This window comes from Mustela nigripes, chromosome 12 (assembly GCF_022355385.1).
Source record: "Mustela nigripes isolate SB6536 chromosome 12, MUSNIG.SB6536, whole genome shotgun sequence".
Classification (NCBI taxonomy): Eukaryota; Metazoa; Chordata; class Mammalia; order Carnivora; family Mustelidae; genus Mustela; species Mustela nigripes.
In genome coordinates, this window is record NC_081568.1 from 77,455,162 (window position 1) to 77,470,877 (window position 15,716).

A 15,716-nucleotide genomic window follows, 5' to 3' on the forward strand; every position below is an offset into this window, starting at 1 on the left:
GGGGTCCGCGGGCATTGGGCAGGCCGGCGCGTGCGTCCTGCCGCGGGGCGGGAGTGGGGAGGTGCCGGCTTTGGGTTCTGTCCGCTGTAGGTTTTGCCGGGGGTGGGTGGGGAATGTTTGGAACCGAAGCCCAGTTCCCTGAAACCTCATAGTAATGCACTGTGGCTTAAAGCCTGGCTTCCGCGTGACTGTGGAATGAAATCCTCACTATGGCCTGGGTTCTGGGGGCCTTGCTTACCCGCCCCTCTCGACTTTGCCGCCTGGAATTAGGAGCCGAAACCCCAGCCGAGCGTGGCATCGGCAGAAAGCACCAGGCTTTACAAAGCGGCTTGAGCAGGACTCGGGCAGTTGGGGCCAGGAGCTTTGGGTATCTGCGGCTGGCCGGCCAGCTGGCGGGCGGGCGGCTGTTTGGTTGGGCTTGATTGCCTGGGATCTTGAGCTGCTGGGCTCCCGACCCAGGGTTTCCTGCCACGTGGAGGCAGAGGGGAGAGGCAAGAACAGGGTAGGGCCCTTTGAGGACAGAACTGGGGCCAAGTTTTTGTAGGCTGGGGCTGAGCCTGATAGGACTTGGGAGGGGTCAGGATAAGAACAGACTGTCCCTGTGTTTCATGAGAAAAGCAGCTGTCCGGAGGAACACAGCTTCTTCCTCCAGGGTCTCAGAATCCAGGTGGCAGAAGGGGTGAAACTCCTTCTTACATCTGCTGTTTGGCTTCCTGAGGTAACTGCCTGAAGGACTAACGTCCCCAACCCCCAACCAAAGTAGGGAAGGCCCAGAGCCAGCAGAGCCAGACAGGAACAGTGGAAGTACCTGAGTTCTCCCAAGTTTTGTGCTCCTCCTAGAACTGAGACTGCAAGCTTCCCTAAACCAAAAGCCCCTGTCTGGACCAGCTGGGATGCCCCACTTGCTTCGTGGCACGTAGCCACATCTTGGTTAGACATGGTAGTTTTTTAATTTTAAGAGCCCGGAATGCTAGTCACCTGAGATCCCAGCTTGCAGCCCTTTAATACATGGGGAAATGAGTCCCAAGTCCCTAAAAGTCCTGTTTGTGACAACTCCATACAGCTCTGTGCCCAATCTCCAGCCTCTTAACTAGTCCCTACCCCTTGACAGGCACGAGGATCATCTACGACCGAAAGTTCCTGCTGGAGTGCAAGAACTCACCCATTGCTCGGACGCCCCCCTGCTGTCTCCCCCAGATTCCCGGGGTCACAACACCTCCAACAGCCCCACCCTCCAAGCTGGAGTTGCTGAAGGAGCAGAAGGAGACAGAGGAAGAGATACCCGGTAAGGAAAGCAGGGCCTAAAATTAAATGCTTTGGATCCAAATGCCCCTGTTAAGTACAGTGGGGGTTTAATGCTGAGACGGGTTTCTGCACTGATGCTAAGCTGGCTGAGTTTGTAGCCCAGCCCAGCAACCAGTCCTCCTCCTTTCTCTTTCTCCAGATGACGCACAATTTGAAATGGACATCTAATCCAGTGCAGATGATCCTGTGTGGAATTAGAGGAATCCCTCATACCGCTGCTGCCATCACCTCTTCCTGGTGTATTCCAAACACCAGGTGGCCTCATATAATCTGGAAGGGAGGGACTTGTTGGTTTCGGGCCTCCCTTAGTTCTGAGGCAGCTAGACCAGGGATAGGAGTGGGCAACTCGCCAAGCCCTTAGCTCTACTTTCCCTTCGGTCTGTAGGTACTCCTCCCAACCCCCAGCCCTCCATTCAAGGGCTGAGGCTGGGACTGAGGGATGGAGTATGTCACTGATTGCTTAGTAAAAGTTCAAAGAAATGCTTTGACTCCGGTGTTCTCCTCAACACTGCCCTTCCTATCTCAGCCACACAGCCAAGGGGCCCAGGAGACCTAGTTAGGATCACAGGTCCCAGGTCCCTTCCAAGCTGTCATTGGGCCCACCTCCAACGGCAATTAGAGCCTAAGGCAGGCTATGGGGGCAGGCTAGAGCAGCCGCCAAACCACAAACAGCAATACCCTAACCCCTGCCAAGGGCTGTTCCAGCCTTTCCAGGAAGCAGCCTTCCTGGAATTGGGCCTCTCCAGGAGCCCCTCCCTATCTATTCCAAAGCAGGAAAAAAGAGGCACTGCCCTAGAGTTTAACCTTCTCCAGTCTCTCCCCCCATGCCTTTTCTGCATCCCACCTGTAAGTATTGTCCCCTATTCCAACACTGAAAGCCTGTATTCTCCCTTCTCAGCCTGATTTGAACCTCTGGTCCCTTCCATCTGGCTCTCTTGTCCTCAGAGGGTTAGAAGAGACGTTAGGGCCCAAAATGAGGTAGCTCATTTGGTGAGTCAGACAGAGTTATGCCCCTACCCCTGACCTTCCCCCAGCCCAAAAAAATGCACAATCCCATATGTCGGCAATCTAGTCTTTTTCTCCTTCAATTTATACCACTATATTCTAATCTCTGTAGCACTGTACATCTCAAAGGTGACAGTACAAACAGGACAGTCTCCTTTCCTTGAGGGAAAAAATCTCCCCTGCTATTTGAGCCTCTGTTCTTACGCTGAAATGAAATTATCCAAAAATAGAGATACTCAGCCCAGCAAGTAATGTGTGTTTCTGTCTATTTGAGGGGGGAGGTGGCACACAGTAACTGGTCATGCTTCTTAGCAAAGCCATTAATGCTGAATGGAAGGAGAGAGGTTTTTAGGGTAAACAGGGAGCAAGGCAGTCAAAGACATAACAAGCAACTTGTTTGGCACAAGAAGGGCTTCTCTCTCCTACCCAGGGCCCACTATTAAGATGTTTTTATTGAAATGCATATGTTATGGGTAACAGGTGACTTCCCTGTGGCCCAGGTGGCTGACACCTCTTCCCCCAGAGATGGGTGGATGAGGCCAAGGATCACAAGGAGGCAGACAGTCTCCCAAATGGTAAGAGGGAGCCAGGTGAGAGAAGGCCTCTGTGCCAAGGCATAGGAAATGGTGTGAGGTGAGTCAGGATCCAGGATTATGGAGCCTCTTGGACACCTGGTATTGTCTGGTTCTCCTCAGCTGTGGCTGTAGATTTCTCTTCATTGGCCTCTTCCTCTGAAGACAGATTCCTCTTTTCTGCAATTAATCTTTTAACTCCCACCATCCACTGGCTGACCTCAGTTACATGGTCAACCATGAGTGAGCGGTGAATGTCATCTGCTGTATCCCACTGGTGACTTGAAAGCTCTGAGGAAAGAGAGGAGGTAAACCAGCAGCTTGGGGCAAAAGACCTAGCTCTCAGTCCTCTCATCCCAACCATCTCTTCCAGCTCAGCCATCCACGACAAGGTGAGGGAGCTAGGCTATATGGAAAGACCTACCCATACCTTGCACCAGCAGAGCCATCCTCTTCTTCACAGGCACTGACAGCTTCCCTCCAACCCACTGTTCCCGCAGCAGAGCCAGGCGTCGGCTGATGTCATCACATACTTGCTTCTAAGAGACAGAAGCCCCTCCAAGTCAGCCCTGCTAGCCCAACAGGGGAGGAGAAAGGCAGCACCAAACAGGAAGTAGACCCACCTTCTCTGGCCCAGAGAAACACATTAAGAATTAATATGTTAATTAGTAAAGAGGCCCCACTGAGAAAACTTACAGCTCTCCTCCCAAGAAAAGCGTATATATGGCTAGAATTTTAAATCTCCGCATTTCTCAGACCCTCAGAAATTCATTCTGTAGTGCTACTTTACAAGAAAACAAAGAACCATAGTCCTTTTATCCCCCATTGGCATGCCAAGATGGATTACTTTTGTGTGGCCACGGCAGTCCTCCAGTGCCTCTTCCAAAGGTTTGAGCACATCTTCCAGCAAAGTTTCAGCTTCGATGACTGGGAAATTTGTTGGTTCCGCACTGGAGGCAGGACAGTTCCTGGTGGGTGGAGGCCCAAGAGCCTTAATGGAAGGAGGTGGAGGTCCCATTGGAGGAGGCCCGGGAGAAGTCTGTGAGGTGGAGACTGAAAAGGTAAAGCAGAATCAAGCAAATAAGGCTGAAACAGGTAAAAAGCTCAATTCTAACTTCATCCCTTCTAGAGGACTATTCTCTGGGACAACTCATTCACTCAAAAATACATATTTATGAAGTCTCTACCGTGTGCCAGACAATGTGAAAGGCAGCAGAGACAGAGTAGTAAACCAGATGGATTACGTTCCTGACCTTGGAACAGAAATTCTAGGGAAAGAAAACACACACACACACACGAAAATTACCAAGTTATGTTGCATGCTACAAAGAAAATATGATGTAATAAAGAGAAATAGTAAGGCACCTGGGTGGCTCAGTCAGTTAAGCCATGGAATCTTGATTTTGGCTTAGGTCACGATTTCACGGTTGTGAGAGGGAGCCCCAAGCCAGGCTCCACACTCAGCATGGAGTCAGCTTGCTTGGGATTCTCTCTTCCTCTCCCTCTGTCCCTCCACGACTCATGCAATTCTAGCACACACTCTCTCTCAAAATAAATAAAATCTTTGAGAAGGGGATATAGTACAGGGAACCACCTAGACTGTGTGTTCAAGAAAGGCCTTCTGAGGTTGACTAATACATTTATCCTTGCTCACCCACTATGTGGCATTTGGCAGGTTAACCTCCGGGCTTGGGCTCCTTTTCTATAAAATGGGGATCTCATGGTAGGAGCACTTACGTCACAATATTGCAGTGATGACTAAGAATATAGGTGCAACTGCCAGATTACTGTATAGCAAAATGTTCAGTTCACAAAGTTAATAGCTAGTGGATGAGGCAGATGCAGCCACAAAGAATCATGTACTGGGCAGAGGTAAGAGCAGTGCCTAAGAACCAGGGTAAGTCCTGACTTGTTCAAGTTACACAGACCAGCCCTGTCTGGCTGGAAATTATTAACACTGCAGAAAGCAGTATTAGTTATCTCTGGAGAAGCAAGCAGGAGTCCAGGCCGTATAGGGCTTTGGAGGCGTTTGGTCTTGAGCCTAATGGTAATGGGAAGCCACTGTAGGCTTATAAAAGCAGGGGATGATGTGACTAGACTTGTTTTTTTAAGACATTTACTCTCTAGGGTCTGTGAAAAATAGATGAGAACAGGTCAAGAATGGTAGGCATGGACAGTAGTTGGGAAGTTAATGGAGTAGTCTGGGAAAGAGAACCCTGGAATGGACTATAGAGAAAGCAGATGAAGTGAAACGGAGTGGTCTGAGATTTATTTAGGAGGAGGAAGCAACCGGACTTTATGGATTGCGAGTGAGGGAGAGAGGAGTCAAGGATGACTCTTGGTTTTTGCCTATAGTAATGGGATGGTGGAAAGCACTATGAAAAAAGAAAAGTCATTTGATTCTAGGCATCAACATTCACACGGATGACTATTTCATCTTCTTGTTTGGCCTCTCAAGTTTAAGCTCCACACCTTCAATGATGATTTTTCCCACCTTTCCTCAACCTTTCACTCCTCTCTGCCTTGTTCTTAACACTGTACCATCTCCAAAACCTCTGTCCTTCCAGCCCAATCAATCAGTTTTTCATGCATTAAAATCACTCCCTCATAGACACTCTTACCTCACTTTATCCCCTCCCCTCGTCCCACTTCCCTGGTAAACCCAACTTGCCCACACTTGTTAGAAGGAAAGACAGAACCATGCTATTGAGTCACACTTTAAATTCTTGGGTACAGATACTAAAAGGTATCCGCCACTGCCTGGAATTCTGATCCTTTGCCTCATTTTTCCATTCTTCAGAACTCTTCTCACATTTTCTCTCTGAATTTTTTACTTCTTCCCCTACTTTTCCTTTCCCTGGATTCTACATCCAACGCTATTTCACTGAGAAAAGGGAGGTAATTAAACAGGAACTCTCATCTCCTCACCAACAGTTCTACTAATCTGCTTGTACCTGGGGCCACGTTCCTTCCTCTAATGGATGAAAGATTCTTGCTCCTATCAGAGACCATCTTTCCAGCTATACTAATGCCAGCCTCTTCTCTAGGCTTCTCTCCTGCAGCTACCCTGTTTTCCTGTCCCACCAGTTCTCCCACTAGAGAATCATCCCATCAACATACAGACATGCTCTAGTGTTTACCATCTTAAAAACAAAAATCCTCCCTTACCTCCCATTTCATCCTTAGGCATAGCCTCATTTCTGTCTCACAGCAGGATTTCTTCAATGAGCTATATAGTGTATAGTCTCTCTACTTCTTTTTACATTCTCTTCTCCGCCCATCCAGCTGCGTTTCTACTCTCATTACTCCATAGACTGCTTCTGTGGTAACCACGCTGGTTACCACATTATCACAATTTAGTTCAGCAAAGCCAAGGTCCCTTTTCTCTATCTATCCTGACCTCTCAGCATCATCCATCATGGTTGGTTGAGTCAAAATTTTACTGAGTAAATTTCACTTTTCTTGCTACTTTAGCAATTTGTCAAGCCCCTTTAGTAATTCCTTTTCTGCTAGGGAGCCTTAGGGCTCCATCTTGAACCCCCTTTAGGCCTCTATCCACACATTCTTAAGTACCCTTATTCAAGCCCACAACATCAAACATAATCCATACAGTCAAGACTCATTTCTGTAATTCTGGCCTAGACCTCTCCTCCCCCACAGTAGCAGCCCAAATTTTAACATGTCCAAGACAAAACTTGCTTTTACCCTCCCCTCAAACTTATATTGCCCCCCCATTCCCTCGTTTCCCATATCTATGAACAATACCAGCCAGTACCTCAAGCGAAAAGTCTGTTATATTGATTCTTTCTCTCACCTGTATCTGTTCCTACTGACTGCCTCAGTAACATATGCCACATCCACCCAATTTCTACTACCTCTATACTCCCCCTTTTGTCCAAATCATTGTTAAATCTTGCTCATGTTACTGAAATAGCCTCTTTTTTTTTTTTAAAGATTTTATTCATTTATTTGACAGACAGAGGTCACAAGTAGGCAGAGAGGCAGGCACAGAGAGAGAGGGGAGAGGAAGCAGGCTCCCTGCTGAGCAGAAAGCCCAATGCGGGGCTCGATCCCAGGACCCGGAGATCATGACCTGAGCCTAAGGCAGAGGCTCAACCCACTGAGCCACCCAGGCACCCCTGAAATAGCCTCTTAACTTGCCTTTTCACATTTTCACTAAAATCTGTTTTTTCATATAGCAGGCACAGTGATCTTTTTTTTTTTTTTTTTTTTTTTTGAAAGAGATCACAAGTAGGCAGAGAGGCAGGCAGAGAGAGAGGAGGAAGCAGGCTCCCTGCTGAGCAGAGAGCCCAATGTGGGGCTCAATCCCAGGACCCTAGGATCATGACCTGAGCCGAAGGCAGAGGCTTTAACCCACTGAACCACCCAGGCGCCCCCACAATGATCTTTTTTAAGATGTACATCAGTCACTGTTTCTCAGGCTGGGGAGATTCTTGCCCCCAGGGGCAAATGTCCAGAGGTGCTTTTGGCTGCCACAACTGGGTGAATGCTACTGGCATCTCGTGGGTAGAAACCAGGAGTGCTACAAATATCCTACAAGGTACAGGACAGTTCCTCACCACAAAGAATTATCTGGCCCAAAATGTCAGTCATGCCAAGATTATGAGACCCTGGTTTGTGGGGCATCTGTGTGGCTCAGTTAAGCATCCAAATCTTGATTTCGGTTCAGGTCATGATCTCTCAGGGTCATAAGATTTAACCCCCATATCAGGCTCTGTTCTAGGCATGCAGCCTGCTTGGGAATCTCACTTCCTCTGCGGTGTGAGTACTGATAACAGAGGGGTGCTGAAAAAGCTAAATCCGAGCCCCTTTTGGGGGGCCATGGCTTCAGTTGTTCACGCAGGACATGCTCAGAAATAAAGATATCCCTCTACTTTAAACTTTTCAATGGCTTCCAACTTTACCCAGATTAAAATACAAACTTCCTTATCATGCTTTATAAAATCTGCTATGATCTGGCCCCTGCCTATCCTCAGATTGTAACTTCTCTACCTAACCCACTGTCCTCTGGCCATTAGGTATTCCTTCAATCTCTGAATTTGCCAAACTTATTCTCAGCGCCTTTGCACTGTTTACTGCATATGGGATGCTCTTGCACCTGATCTTTGCTGGGCTAGGTTTTAACCATTTAGCTTAAATGTCAGCTCCTCAGCCACCTTAGTTACAGAGTCACTCTTGCATTACCTTGTTTTCTCTGCAGAGCCCTTACCACTACTTAATCTGTCTATTTCCAAAGCTAGAGTATAGCCTAGCTTTGGAGACAGACATGAAAATAGAAACCTTTTTGTCTTGTTCACTGCTGTCTAGTTTGCCCTCAAGCAGTGCCTGGCTCAGAGATGCTCAGTGGATAACACTGACTGGATGAATGAATGAACACATTAAGTCTGGATCTTAACAGACAACCAAATGAAGAGGTAGCACAAGATAAATGAATATATAGCTATGCTATCCAGGTTAGAAATAAAATATGGAAACAATTTGGGAATAAAAACTATTAAAAAACCATGGGTCTGGATGAGTTCACCTACATAGAAAGCAGAGAGATTCTACTGAAACTTAACCATTTATTGACAGAGGCAGCAGAGAAGGAGCCGGGAAAAGGGCCTGCCCTGTGCCCCTTTATGGAGCTCCTTTCAGAGACCTCAGAGGAGCAAAAAGGGCCCTCGGGCCAAGTTTATCCCTGGCACCGCCCTCTCGGCGGGTGTCCGCACACAGGGGCCCCACGCACCTCTGGGGGAGCCATCCTGGGGAGCGGCGACCCTCTTGGTGAGCGGCGTGCGCTTGGGTCCACCAGCCAGGGTCTGCAGCCCGTAGGAGAACTGCGGGGGATCATTCCAGCCACGCTCCTTGTTGCCTGCGGGAGTGAGGGGACATGTGAAGCGAGCCCTGGAGAGACGAAGGCTCCACCCCCCGTGCAATAATTGCCCTCAGCATGGGTAGGGGGACGACCCAGCGACCCCAGGCCACCAGCCGTGCTCACCCGGCTTCACGTACAGCTCCGCCATCTCCACTTCCGCAAGGCCAGCGGCACAGCGCGTCACTTCCGGGGCGGCCGTTCACCCGAGCGGGTGCCACCCCCGGGCCAGCTGGTTGCCAGGAGCCCGATTCGTCGTATGGCTGTTCAGAAATCCTGGGAGGAGCCGCTGTGGGAACGCTGCCGCAGCTCCCTAAAGTACTCGAAATCTCCAGCTAATGAGGCATCGGGGCCCTGATCACAAGGCACCGAAAGAGGCTGTTTTCCAAAAGGCGGCGGTCTAGGAGTCCTAATCCCCTGCAGGTTCAAACTGTCACAGTTGTTCTCAGGAGTAAATTTTAACCACCAGAAACTCCTGCCCCACAAATGTCCCTGTGTGATCTAGCCAGGTGGAACTCTAGAAACTCACCTCTGTCTACGGCCCTGCACATTTATACTCTCTAGGCTCAGTAACTAGTGTTGATTTCCTTTCAGTACTTAGGTCAGGTTAAGAATCTCACTGGAGCCTCCACAACCCTGAGATTGCCTAGTTGTACTACCTATTATCTTCTACCTCATTTAATGCTTGTTCATCTCCCCTTCTGAAGGTGGAACCTGTATTTTATATCCACACTGTCTAGCACACAGACCTCAGAAAATACATTTGTTAAAAGAATGAAATCAGATTTCACCACACCAAGTCCTCATGTGACTACAGGCAGCCACCAACACCAAGCAGAGACACAGACACTCACCTCACACAGGTGTTAACCCCCAACCCTGTCCCAGGCCCAATATACTCACACCCTGTGAGGTCACTGAGGGATTTTTATTTGTACTGATTTTGCTATAAAGTGTTGCTGAGGTAGAGCCAACTGTCCAGGGCCAAACAGGAGCAAGGAACACAGGGACCCAGGGAGAGGACAGCCAGGGGCCTGGGTTGTGGTGCAGGGCCTCTCAGTCATCCCTATAAACATTTAATAAACTGGGCAATAAACAGAGGGTAGGCAAGAGCCAGAGGAGCAGGCAGAGAAGGCTTCAAGGAGTGAGAGGCTACAGGCCCCTGGAGAATGAAGGGGTACAGAGTTGGGTATGGACCCAGAGCCTCCTTACCCAGTCCTGGATTAATTTAGGGCATATGGAGCAGAGAGGGCTTCAGGCGAAAGGCATCAAGAAAAGAGAAGACACCCCGCTTTCGAGGGGCTGCCCCTGCACCCCCAACCCCTCCTTTGAGCAGGGGGAGTGGCAGGGGACCTCCTGGGGAATCCACGGAGCTGGTCCGCTTGAGCCGCAGGCGGGCACGGGCCTGGGCACCCCAGGCCTTGCCTCGAGCTGCAGAGGCCACAAGACACTTCTGGTACTGAACCTAGGGAAAAGGGGAATGTGAGGATCCAGCTCCTTTCTGCCCCTGGACTCCCTGAAAGCTTCTGCAGAACAGGCAACTGGCCATGGCTTCAGTCTGGTAGTCGAATAAAGCTGGTAGTCGGCCCCAACTGGAGCCCCTACAGCATTCCCAGGGAGCTCAATAACAGAAACAGAAAATTTGACATTTACTGAGCATTTAAGGAGAGGTGGACACTGTGCTACATGCTTCACATAACCTAACTTAATCCAAAGTTATTTATGAGGTGTTCTCACCATTTTGCAAATGGGGAAATTTTGGTTCAGAGATTATACATGACTTGCCCAAGGTCACCTAGGCAAAAAAATGATAGAACTGGAATTCAAACTTACCTATAATATACCTTAAGTTATCTTCCTGATCCACAAACTTAAATTCACTGCTCAAAACCTTTCAATGGCTCAGAGTGACTTGGGACAAGTAAACAACTCATGACCACAATCTCTAAGTTCTTCCATGACTGGATGTTTTTCTCTGCCCCCATCTCTCACTTCATCTGTTCCTCCAGATACACTAGATTCTTTTAGAAGAATCTTCACAACTGGGCGTCCTTGTATTTGGCACACCTTCTGTCCCAATCCCCTTTACCTAACTTCTTCCTCAGACCTTCAACTCTCAGCTATCAACTCTTCCAGGTGGCCTTCAGGAATGGGCGGTCTCCTCCATCTTCCTATGGAGTACAACTGCTTTCTGGTCTGTCTCTGATCTAACCTGAGTGTTCTGTGAGGGATCAAGTATGGTGCCTGGTACCCTGCAGGCACTCACGTTTGTTAAGGAAAGAGTAAGATGAATTCAGACTGCAAGCATCCCACATTCCAATGCCCACAGATGTCAGGAAATAACCTGAGACAAACAGGAGAAATAGTGCCCACCCTACTGCGAACAGCCCCTACACAATTGAGCTGAATGTTAAAATTTGTATGTGCTGACCCAGTATCAGAGGTTCTGCTATTTTAAGAGAAATAGGAATAGCAATTAAGACATGAAATGTTCTAGCTCTAAACGAACTCGAACTTATTAAAAACAGCATGAGGGCCAAATAAAAGAGCAGTTTACTACAATCAGCCCTGGGATTACTCGTTTGTGATTTCTGGAGGTTGCCAATCCTAAGCCCCAGTCACCAGTACAGAGCAGCTGCAGGGCAAACCCACCTACCCATTCCCACCCAAAACTCACCATGCAAGCCGCCTGCACAGCTTCAGAGAGTCCCCCTGCGTGGGGCTGGCACCAGAAGGCTGCACACTGGAAGCTCTGACGGCCCAGGTCAGCAATGAGGCCAAAGGTGTGAGGGTCACGGCCAACGCCAATGAAGGTCACGAGGCGCACGGGGCACTGCCATAGTGGTTCCTCCTCTGCGCCAGCTTCTGCCTGCCCATACCAGGCCTGGTCACTAGAGGACCGGGGACTGGCTGGACCCAGTGAGCTCTTCCAATAGCATGCAATGAGCCCCTCAGCATCCCTCCCACCCCCTCCACAGCCCCCAACTTCACCTTCTTCTGGTACCTGAATGCGATGTGCAGTCATTAGAGAGTCAGACACACTGAGCATGGCAGGGACCCAGGAATCCTGATCTCCCCGGGTGGTGAGGGTACCAATGGCCTCATTCAGCACGTCCATGCCTGGGGGGGGGACATGCCCACCATAATGTCTCCCAGGCATAAAGAAAGAAGGGATCTGCAGGGAGTGTCTAGGCCCCTCTCACTGACTTGGGATTCAGAGATGGCAAGGGAAGGGTGGGGCTGGGTTTAGAATCCTGAGTTGGGAAGGATGGCACATTCTAGACCAGACAGGGCCATGAGAGCACTCTGAGAAATGATGGTAGATCCTACCATACCCACCTTCCCCAACCTCATGTAGCCCACCTCCTCAGCCAGCTCAGTCCTCACCCATGGCTTTGTTGACTGGCAAGGTCCCCATGTACAGTGCCTCATACTTCTGAGCAGCCTGACTCACTGCATCCAGCAGCTCCACTGAAACACACACACAGCAAGTTGGCCTGGGCACTCTCTCAATGATGCCCTCACCCACCCTTCTGAGAACTGGAGACAGAAGAAAGAAGGCCATGGATGCTCCTCCAATTCAGAGTTTGGGATCCCTGGAACCAGTACACATCAGAAGTCCCGCATCTCCAGGGAAGGACTAAACAACAATTAAGCAACCCAGACTTTCATGGAAGTAGCCCCTTACTATAATGGAGGACCTTCCTCCCCATACCTTGCCGTGGTAGGTCTTCAGGGGAGATGGGGTCTAGGGAGGAGCAAGGGGAATCACCATTGACACCCACTCGCTCTGACAAGATCTGAAACACAAAGCAACCAGCAGGAGATTAAGGGAGAGGGGAACTGAGGTTAAGGCAGCCAATACTTCCCTGACCCAACCACCTTGGAAGCTTCACGCCAGCTCCATACCCTCATTCCCTGCCCCACTCTTGGCTCTTACCTGGGCACAGAGCCCATGCAGGGCACTGGCAATGGCCTTGGCAGGGACATCACAGCGAAACACATGGCACTTGAGCATACAGCTGTCTTTGTCACCCGCCACAAAAGCGAAGTCCCTGGCAGGGTCAGAGATGGGGCTGGGGCAGGAGCAGAGACTGGGGTAGGGTAGAGGCTGGTAGGAAAAGGGACCTGTAGTGTCTGCAGGAGACTGGAAAGTCAGGCAAGGAACATGGTGGGGATAGAATCGGGAGGTCAGGGCTGGGGTTCAAGGCACTAGGCTGTCACTCACCTGTCACTGTTCCGGAAGCATGTGGGAGCACAGGAGAGAATCAGCCCAGCCTCTCAGGCTCTCCCCCATCCGTCCCTGCTGAGCTGGGCCCACCCTCCCCAACCAGAGCTGGACCAGGCAGGGGAGGCAGAGCTTGGGTCCATGTCAGAGGATCTGTGTCCAGGGGTTCAAGTACAGAGGATCAGCATCAGTGGGGATCACAGCCTGCAGGAGGGAGGGAGGAGCAACTCTCACTTGGGGGGATGAAGGGGTCCTCACCGGCCCTTGGAGCTGCCCACACCCCACACACGGATGTGCACCAGAGGTTGGCAGTGGATCAGACTATGGTCCAGAGGATTCACCAGGCTCATGGCATCCTTCTTTAGGATCATCAGCATGTTCTGGCCCTGCAAAGGAAAGGTCAGTCCAGAACTCAGATGAAGGCAGCTGCCACCAAGAACAGGCAATTCAGCAATGACTCTCTCCGCTAGGCCCTGGGCTGAATCCCTTGAAGGGCCAGCCAGCTCACCTCGCCCCAGGCACCATCTGGGGGCTGGCTGCGGCTACGGCTGCGAGTCTGGGCCAGTTGCTGGATGCAGTTATTGACTGCAATACTGCTCTTTCCTGGTACCAGATCCTCTTCGGGTACCTCTACCCAACCCAGGGAGTGGACTGCAAAGCACTGATGGGTTAGGGGAAAGGACAGGAGATGAGAGAGTGGAGGCAGATGTGGAAGTGGAACAGGAGATAAGGGTAGGATGGCAGATGTCATGGGTTCCACACACATAAACCTTCTGGTACCCACTCCTTTCACCCTTCATCACCTCTTCTCAGCCCAGTCCCACCCCTAACCTCTCCCTTGGAACAATCCAGAACAATCCACCACCTCCAAAACCATTTCTTGGGCCCTCAGGCCCAAGACACTACCTTAGCCCCTGGCTCCATGCTCTGGATGTAGGATTCCTCACCATACCAGGACAGAGAGTTCCTGGAAGAGAGCAGAGCTTGTAAAGTGACCACTTTTCCTACACAAGGGACAGTGGGGAAGCCCTGGCTAAGCAATGGGCATGAAATGTGGGATAAGACCCAGAACACAGTACCCCAAATACAAAACCAGAGTGGGAGAGGGCCCACGACATATTAAATAAATGTAATACGGAGAGTGGTTTAAATTCAAACAAAAATTCAAAACTTAGAACATAGAATAAAAGTTGCAAACGGGGAACAGGATCCAAAACATGGACCAGAACCCCAAATTGAGACAAGACTCTCTAAAACACAGGGCAGGCACTCCCATGGAATGAGCTTAGTACAGTGGCCAAGATCTAGAACACAATTTACCAGTACCCAGAATAGGAAAGAACACATAACAAAACATACAGCAACACAGAGTCTTAACTCAAGAAATGAGACAGAACCAAGAACCTGGGCTTAAAGGCAGAATGAGAGTCCAGTTGCATCCCTAAATGCCATGGAACCCCAAGTCTTTCATTTGGCCTGGCCTATCCCTGTTACCTGCGGTCCAGTGAGCTCTCCAGACTGGAGAAGGATCTCCCCTTGGGGGGCCGAAGTCCCCAAATCCCCTCTGTCCTCTGTAAAGAGGGAACTAAGTCAGAGTGGCAGCAGCAGGCCTAGATCCACGTGGGGGCTCAGCCTCCCTCCTTGCACTCCACCTACCGTGCCTGGGTCCTCTCCATCTCCTGTTTCCCAGGTTGGGCGCTGCCACTGGGTGCTGCCACTGGGTACATGCCAATAGTAAGTACCCGCAGCATCGCGTATCTTCCTCCAGCCAGGGGGCAGTCCTGGCTCCCCCTCAAGACTCTGGTCCCCCCACAAGTCATCTACAGGAACATGGGATGGGGAAAGGAATCACAGGATTGTAGAGGAAAGGCATATTGGTGGGTTCAGAATAACCCTGACAGAAGCCTCCCTCCGGGGCTCCCAGATGGCTCAATCCGTTAAGCTGCAGCCTTCGGCTCAGGTCATGATCTCAGTGTCCTGGAATCAGCCCCACGTGGGGCTTCCAGCTTAGCAGGAAGCCTGCTTTTCCCTTTCCTCTCTGCTTGTGCTTTCTCTCTCAGATTAATAAATTAAAATTAAAAAATAAAAGAACCCTCCCTCCATCCCAAACGGGACAATCCTTAGGATGGAGGGCCAGGAGGTCCTTTAGAGTGCAAAGATCCAGGGTTCATTTATCCCCTGGTCCTCATCCTGAGATACACCCCGTCAACTCCCTCATTCCCCCTCAACACCCATCCTCCCATCGGGTCCCTCCGTGCACACCATCGCAGTTGACCAGAATGATGGCCAGCATGTAATCCTTGCCCAGCATAGCCCCGACCGCGTCCCCGCCGGCTTCTGCCGGCCCGCAATCTCAGCCCAGCTCGACCTCTGGAGCTGCTGCGCCCACAAGCCCAGCCTCTCTGCGCTGGCCAGGCCAACGGGCTTGGGTAAGAGCCGGATCTCAGGGGCGGGAGAGGACAAGCCTAAGGAGCACCGCCCGCCAAGGGGTGGCGCGTGTAAACAGGCCTCTGGATCGCCAACGGGGTCCGTGTTTCCGAGCGTGGCTCCGGGAAAGACGCACCGACGCCAACGCCCCCGCTGACATCACGGCGCAACTGTGAGCTCATCAAGGGACGGACGACCAGAAAGACGAACGTGCGCAGGGCGCCCATGCGTATCAGTGAGCTCATCGCGTCCGGGTCGTGTGAGCGCGGACACACAAATTGTGTCGCGCCGGACTGGTCACGTG

General features: G+C 50.6%; 3 protein-coding genes across 10 annotated transcripts in view; 1 reads left to right on the plus strand and 2 right to left on the minus strand.

The window, feature by feature from the left end:
- ANKHD1 (ankyrin repeat and KH domain containing 1) overlaps positions 1 to 1,786 on the plus strand; it is a 131,506-nt gene extending 129,720 nt beyond the window's left edge. For all 7 annotated transcript variants that reach the window (XM_059417739.1, XM_059417733.1, XM_059417734.1 and 4 more), the window contains 2 exons: positions 1,112 to 1,285; positions 1,445 to 1,786. In XM_059417739.1, the coding sequence (XP_059273722.1) occupies positions 1,112 to 1,285; positions 1,445 to 1,448 (178 nt within the window). In that variant the 3' untranslated portion in view covers positions 1,449 to 1,786. The remainder of the gene's footprint in view (positions 1 to 1,111; positions 1,286 to 1,444) is intronic.
- A 900-nt stretch (positions 1,787 to 2,686) lies between these two features.
- On the minus strand, positions 2,687 to 8,995 carry SRA1 (steroid receptor RNA activator 1). The gene is made up of 5 exons (XM_059417746.1): positions 8,884 to 8,995; positions 8,632 to 8,757; positions 3,730 to 3,935; positions 3,313 to 3,421; positions 2,687 to 3,173 (listed from the first exon to the last, which is right to left on the minus strand). The coding sequence occupies exons 1-5, from the start codon at positions 8,906 to 8,908 to the stop codon at positions 2,962 to 2,964; spliced, it is 678 nt and encodes a 225-aa protein (XP_059273729.1). The 5' UTR covers positions 8,909 to 8,995; the 3' UTR covers positions 2,687 to 2,961.
- A 24-nt stretch (positions 8,996 to 9,019) lies between these two features.
- APBB3 (amyloid beta precursor protein binding family B member 3) lies at positions 9,020 to 15,597 on the minus strand. 2 transcript variants are annotated; one of them, XM_059417749.1, is made up of 13 exons: positions 15,248 to 15,597; positions 14,642 to 14,805; positions 14,480 to 14,556; positions 13,892 to 13,952; positions 13,494 to 13,646; positions 13,244 to 13,371; positions 12,986 to 12,991; positions 12,698 to 12,833; positions 12,473 to 12,557; positions 12,145 to 12,228; positions 11,762 to 11,877; positions 11,435 to 11,626; positions 9,020 to 10,222 (listed from the first exon to the last, which is right to left on the minus strand). In XM_059417749.1, the coding sequence occupies exons 1-13, from the start codon at positions 15,294 to 15,296 to the stop codon at positions 9,986 to 9,988; spliced, it is 1,488 nt and encodes a 495-aa protein (XP_059273732.1). In that variant the 5' UTR covers positions 15,297 to 15,597; the 3' UTR covers positions 9,020 to 9,985. The 2 variants fall into 2 exon arrangements, with proteins under 2 accessions (XP_059273732.1, XP_059273731.1); XM_059417748.1 differs by having other exon boundaries at positions 12,698 to 12,812; positions 15,248 to 15,438.
- Between the last annotated feature and the right edge of the window lie 119 nt (positions 15,598 to 15,716).

Bases quoted from the DNA above. Each gene is read 5' to 3' on its own strand.
- APBB3 (XM_059417749.1), bottom strand. From the start codon at position 15,296: ATGCTGGGCAAGGATTACATGCTGGCCATCATTCTGGTCAACTGCGAT. The intron at 13,647-13,891 runs GTAGTGTCTTGG...CTAACCCATCAG, and splicing joins GCATGGAGCCAGGGGCTAAG to TGCTTTGCAGTCCACTCCCT. The intron at 11,627-11,761 runs GTACCAGAAGAA...TGGTATGGGCAG, and splicing joins TGACTGCACATCGCATTCAG to GCAGAAGCTGGCGCAGAGGA.
- SRA1 (XM_059417746.1), bottom strand. From the start codon at position 8,908: ATGGCGGAGCTGTACGTGAAGCCGG. The intron at 3,936-8,631 runs GTGCGTGGGGCC...TTACCTTTTCAG, and splicing joins CCAGGATGGCTCCCCCAGAG to TCTCCACCTCACAGACTTCT. The intron at 3,174-3,312 runs GTATGGGTAGGT...CTCTTTCCTCAG, and splicing joins GATGGCTCTGCTGGTGCAAG to AGCTTTCAAGTCACCAGTGG.